At 38.4% G+C, this 5,597-nt stretch overlaps 1 protein-coding gene and 1 long non-coding RNA gene across 5 annotated transcripts in view; one reads left to right on the top strand and one right to left on the bottom strand.

The window, feature by feature from the left end:
• calcr (calcitonin receptor) overlaps positions 1-5,597 on the top strand; it is a 56,621-nt gene that overhangs the window by 28,247 nt on the left and 22,777 nt on the right. For all 4 annotated transcript variants that reach the window (XM_032534934.1, XM_032534933.1, XM_032534931.1 and 1 more), the window contains exons 3-4: positions 2,341-2,488; positions 2,768-2,875. In XM_032534934.1, coding sequence (XP_032390825.1) covers positions 2,341-2,488; positions 2,768-2,875 — 256 coding nt within the window. The remainder of the gene's footprint in view (positions 1-2,340; positions 2,489-2,767; positions 2,876-5,597) is intronic.
• Positions 4,964-5,597, bottom strand: part of LOC116701308 (uncharacterized) — a 6,346-nt gene continuing 5,712 nt past the window's right edge. Inside the window, exon 3 of the long non-coding RNA XR_004334892.1 lies at positions 4,964-5,205. This is a non-coding gene — a long non-coding RNA (uncharacterized LOC116701308). The remainder of the gene's footprint in view (positions 5,206-5,597) is intronic.

The raw sequence follows: 5,597 nt of genomic DNA, 5'->3' as shown, positions 1-5,597 counted from the left end.
ATGCCACTAGAAACAACAAATTGAGAGTGTTAACTTCCCAATGACCTCAGGGTCATCACAGAAGGCCAAAGTATGTGGAAACTGCATCACTTTTTTGGGGGTAAACATTTAGGCAAGAAAAGCATATGTTTTCAAGTGTTTCTGAAGAGGTTAAAGCCCGATCCGGGGTTCACTCAGGTTTTCACCCGTCGTCTGTCACTCTCCATTTCAGTTCTTAGTTCTTTGTTTATTTTCCTTTTTTCTGTGATGGCCCTGCCCCAGCATCAGCCATAACAACAACAGACAACTTCTAAAATAAAATACAAATAGGTAACATAAAGAAATCTGCTGCTACCTTTTTCCTGGATTGATACTCAAACCCAGGCTTTTCCAGTGTTACACCAAAATCTGTGACCCTCATCAGAATTTGTGACTTTAGAGTCTGCTTGCTGTAAATCATTTTATGAAAAATCTGACTCAGGAAAAGGTATTAATTAAAGCTATATAAAACAACAATCTTTTTAATGTTAGTCTCGTTTGCTGTTGCAGGTCATTTATGATCTTCAAATAGACAATTAAACAGTTTCAGAAACATTTAACAGTTCCTGTTAGCTACTTTAACATTGCAAGTGTTAACCTGTACCCTTCAAAATAAAAGTCTCTGCCGAAACCACCTCAGATTTCACAGGTATTTATTATGCCCTGTGCATAATTTAGAGCAACAGCGTACAGTTCTACTCATTCCTGCAGTAATATGTCACAATCCCACACATATTAAAGCATAATGTATGTCTGCATTTCCTGCATTCATTGTCAGGGTGTTGATGGTTTCTGCCAACAAATAATCTTAATCTGAGATGCCTATCATTGGATCGCAAATACTCTTAGAGGATTGACTCATATTCACAGTGTTTGAGGAATGACATTTACAATATAAGATCAATTGTTTGATGCACTCATTGGTCAAAGATGTTAACACATGAGATATCTTTCATTTTGATACTTTGCTCTGTCATATGAAATGCTGATTTGCCTAATTAAAGGGATTATGCTTAAATAAATGAAATGTTTTTGAAATGTCCTTTTGATGAACTTGCAGCTGTCCTTACAAATTACAGCACACCAATTGTCTTAATGGGGGTTGTATAATACATGTTCACCACCATGGCTCTACATTTTGGAAAACCCAGAGATGATATTCATCCTGTACTAGACAGGATTAAGCTTTTACTGCAGAAAAATAGAGGCCTTTCATTAGTCCTTGTATATTCTTCAGTGACATTTTTAATTTTCTTTTTTAATTCGCTGTTTTGCATCAAGCTTGACATTGAGCCCCCAGAACAATATCCCTGCCAAATGTTTTCTACCTGATGTATCTGTGTTCTGCTTTATGTTTCTGTGCTTTCTTTTTTGAGTAGTCTTGTTGATGCAGGAAGATGAATGAATTATATTGAGGAGAGGCCTTGCCATCTTTTTTCTCATCTGTTGATATTGGTGGTGGCCTGGTGGTCGTATGTATGACGTCATTTACTTCAATGTTTGGAGTGACATCATATGTACGGCTGCTAAACTGCTACATGGGACCTCAGCATTCTCACAAACGTCAGTGTTTTGTCAAAGTGTTATCAGACAGGTAAGAATGGTATTTTTGTCTAATGAGAATTCCTTTTTCCTCCACATAGACACAGATGAATGAGGTTTGCGTCTCAGTTGTGAAAAGGCGACAACAGTTTCCCAGGCAAAGCATTAAAATTCCTTAAATAATTTAAAAAATGCAAGTGCATGTGTCTCGCACTCTGAGAGGCTTAATTTTCAGCCCAAAAAATGTGCGAGATGAGTCACACCAAAATGGGCTCTTTATCCTTCAGTGAGCAGCTTTATCAAAATCAGCATTTCACACTCAAGGCTTCTTCATTTCTAATGCCACCTCCAAATACAAACAATAGAGCAGAGATAAGATTCATATGGTGAAAATCAGCTGCTTAACTTCTTTTGCGAGCTCCCAAACACACTTTAATGAGTTACATGAATAGTGAGTAACTTGAATTTCAAGCCAGAGGGAAATTCTTATCAGCTCAGCTTTGAAGAGGATTTAAAAACTTTGCATGCGTATTCTTAGATTTTTTTATCTTATGTAAACAATGCTATATCAATGATGAAGTATTACAAATTGTGCTAACATTATCAACAAGGATACTACTTATACTTCATCTGACAGTCAAGAGAATGTATATCAGTACAGCAAGCACAAAAATACACACACAACCAACACCCTATCAACACTCTAATGTGTGCCAAGTCAGTTGACCATGTGTTTTCTTCCCCCTTCCTCTCACCTCTTGTGTTGCTTTGTCTCCACAGCGTAGGGGTGTGGGAGGTGCTGAGTCAATCTCAGATCCATCACTCAGGCCTGGAAATAGCATGACAGATGGACAGAGCCAGGCGGTGAGCCAGGGTCAATATGAATGCCTTGAGCTATCCAACAAAGACCACCAAGCAAACAGAACGGGTGAGAGGGCCAAATCGTTTCAAGGCTTCTTAAAGCCAAATCAATTACCTTTGGGAGAGCATCACAGGTGTAATGTCGTTTTAACATGGTGGATTGGGAGCAGTTGTTATTCCTGTTCAATGTAGTGTTGCCAGCAGTGGTTTCTGAAGTGGAAGCTGTAGAGTTCTCATTTTACTCTGATGTATGCTCACACTATATACAAGTAAAGACACAGAAAATGGGTGTTGGTAATAACTTAAAATAGTTATTACAAGTTTTTTTCCCCCTTTTCCTTTCAAGGTTTGTTCTGCGAACGCATGTGGGATGGCTTTTTGTGCTGGGACGAGACACCGGCTGGGATGTCTGTCACACAAAACTGTCCAGATCACCCTGACATGGACCCAACTGGTGAGAAAGATGTGCACTGCTCACACCAATATACAACAAGCTCTCTGAACTTTTTAAAACTGGTTCAGCAGACAACAAAGAAAACAAATCCAATCTTCTGTTTGTGATGGAGGTCAAAGGTCATGGGGCTGATTATACGATATAAAGGTCCACCGGCCAGCATGAGACTTCAGGAAAGCTTGGAGGATTTATTTTGTGTTTTATGTGTGACAGTCAGGAAGGTTGGTTCATTATGAGGCTGCGCTCAGAGATTTGAGGTTGTATCAACTCGTAATCCAAGAAATGCAGGTATTTTTGTAGTAAGGGTGCAATAAAATCATGTTGTTTTTAAAATGTAACTAGAAAATGCATTTGCTGCAGAAAATCCTTGTGAATGCTGAAAAGCTAAATTGCTGAAGCTTAACTGGATTGCTGGCATTATTGCAAAAGAAGTAGGTGAAGTAGAGAGAATAATGGGAATGGTTTTAATTAGTATGAATTTCATTGAAATGCATCAAACAAAAGTGTAAGATTTTAAGGTTTTTTTAAAGGTGTGGCCAAATTGAATTTCTGGTTATAATGTATAAGAAGGTTACGTTGTGGAAAAGGTTCTTATTAATAATGGCAAAGCCAAATAATACCAATATTGTATGCAAGTTTTTTTTTAAAGCTGATGCCAAACTGAATTGCCAGCTTTAATTTGGATAAAGAAGTAACTGAAAGCAAATCAAATGAGTTGGTACCATGGGAAATGGGTGGGTCACATTAGGAAATCTCAATCAACTGTGTTCAATATTTTCAAAAAATATAAAAATAATTTACAAGTTGTAGTAAACGCCTAATGAATAAAAGATGAACATTTTAAGATTTGAATGGTGTACAAACCCATAAATAAGACTTGATTAAGATTGGAAAGCAGTTAAAGCAGTATAAATAGCCAAACAAGTCGGAAAGCGATGAAGCATGCAAAATAAAGAGTAAGAAATGATAGGGGTTCAAATATTTTGCCTATCTGCACCACTATTTTCTTTAAAGCAGAGAATTTACAGACAATGACATAAACATATAGATATGCAACACATTCTCACAAACGGGTCCCTATGATACTGTATGAAAACATACTATGACTTTTTTTACTTTGATGTTGACGACATATGACCGTTGGACATACTATGACCTTAGCATTTTTTTTAAACTTTTATCACTTTTGGTAGAGAATTTGCCTAACATGCCAGAGTGAGTGGGATTGATTTTTAAAGATTATTTTTTGGGGCTTTTCCCTTTATTAAAGTGACAGTGGACAGACACAAAAGGGGGAGAGACAATGGGGGGGGTTGACACACAGCAAAGGGCCGCAGGTCGGATTTCAACTGGGGCCACTCCAGGACTCCGCCAACATGGGGCGAATGCTCCCACTGGGCGAGATAGAGGTCGCCCTGACTTTTTACTTTTTATTATCACCTTATTTGACATATGACTGTATTTCAACATGCATTTTTTTACTGGCACAGTGGCTCCGTTGTAAGCACTGCTAGCACCAGGAAGTAGTAACTGCACACTGTAACCCAGTTTTGATTCACTGCTGGCTACAAGTTAAACAAAGGCTGTCACTTGAATGGCGTTTTGAGCTAACGTTAAATATCATAATGTTATCAATCAGATAGCTAAAACGTTTTTCATCTTCTGTTGTTGTTTGTAATGAGAAAAGTTTATTATTTCACAAATTTCAGTATGACACGTTATGACGTAAACCGTTTAAATCTGAGCATGCGCAACTCACATCTGCACTTGACTAAAATCAGGCAGTGACATAATTTCCAATGTGTTTAACGTCACTAAAAGGACATTCATACAAGTTTCAATGATGCATTTCTTGGATTGATTTTAGCTGTACCAAACCAACTGTATTAATTTAATTGTTAAGGACGCCAGAGTTTAATGCTGTCTTATTATTAGCTTTATTAAACCATGTTTTGGTTATCAAACCTTCAGGTAGGCTATTGTTCCAAGGTTGGATGACCACATGGTATTCCATGAATAGTCATGAAGTAGAAGCAGTGTGCAGAACTACTGCTTTAAATTGTAAATAGAATGAGTACCTATTCCTGTCCAAGACATGCAAAGTGATCTTACTAGCCTTATTTACAATTGGGAATAAGTGATATCTGATCTATTAAAAATGACAAAAAAGAAATAGTTTGAAATGACAATATTTGTTTCCATCTTTAATGAGGTTTTTAACAAAAATATTAACAGGCTGATAAAACAATTCTAATGGTTACAGTGTACTGCCAAGTGAACAGAAAAGACTCCAGACTAAGATTGGAAGGGGGAGAGAGATATAAAGTCCCCTAAACTAGAAATAAATACACAGACGTGCAAATAACGTAGCTACACGTCGCGGTGTCTCACATTTCTCGGCCGTGGCTGGGTAGTCGTCCTGTCCCCTTTGCAGAAAAGCATCCCCAAAGAAGGAGGTTTCTGCCTCCATGCTTCACGCTTGGGATGGTGGTCTTGGAGGCGGTGGTCATCCTTCTTCTTCCTCCAAACCTGGCAAGAGGAGTTTAGGCCAAAAACCTCTATTTCTGTCCCATCAGACCACATGACCTTCTCCCATTCCTCCTCTGGATCATCCAGATGGTCAATGGCAAACTTCAGACGGGCCTGGACATGCGCTGGCTTGAGCAGGGGGACCTTGCGTGTGCGGCAGGATCTTAATCCATGACAGCGTAGCGTGTTACTA

The sequence above is a fragment of the Etheostoma spectabile genome, chromosome 14 (assembly GCF_008692095.1).
Source record: "Etheostoma spectabile isolate EspeVRDwgs_2016 chromosome 14, UIUC_Espe_1.0, whole genome shotgun sequence".
NCBI classification, from domain to species: domain Eukaryota; kingdom Metazoa; phylum Chordata; class Actinopteri; order Perciformes; family Percidae; genus Etheostoma; species Etheostoma spectabile.
This window is presented reverse-complemented; position numbering and strand designations above follow the sequence as displayed.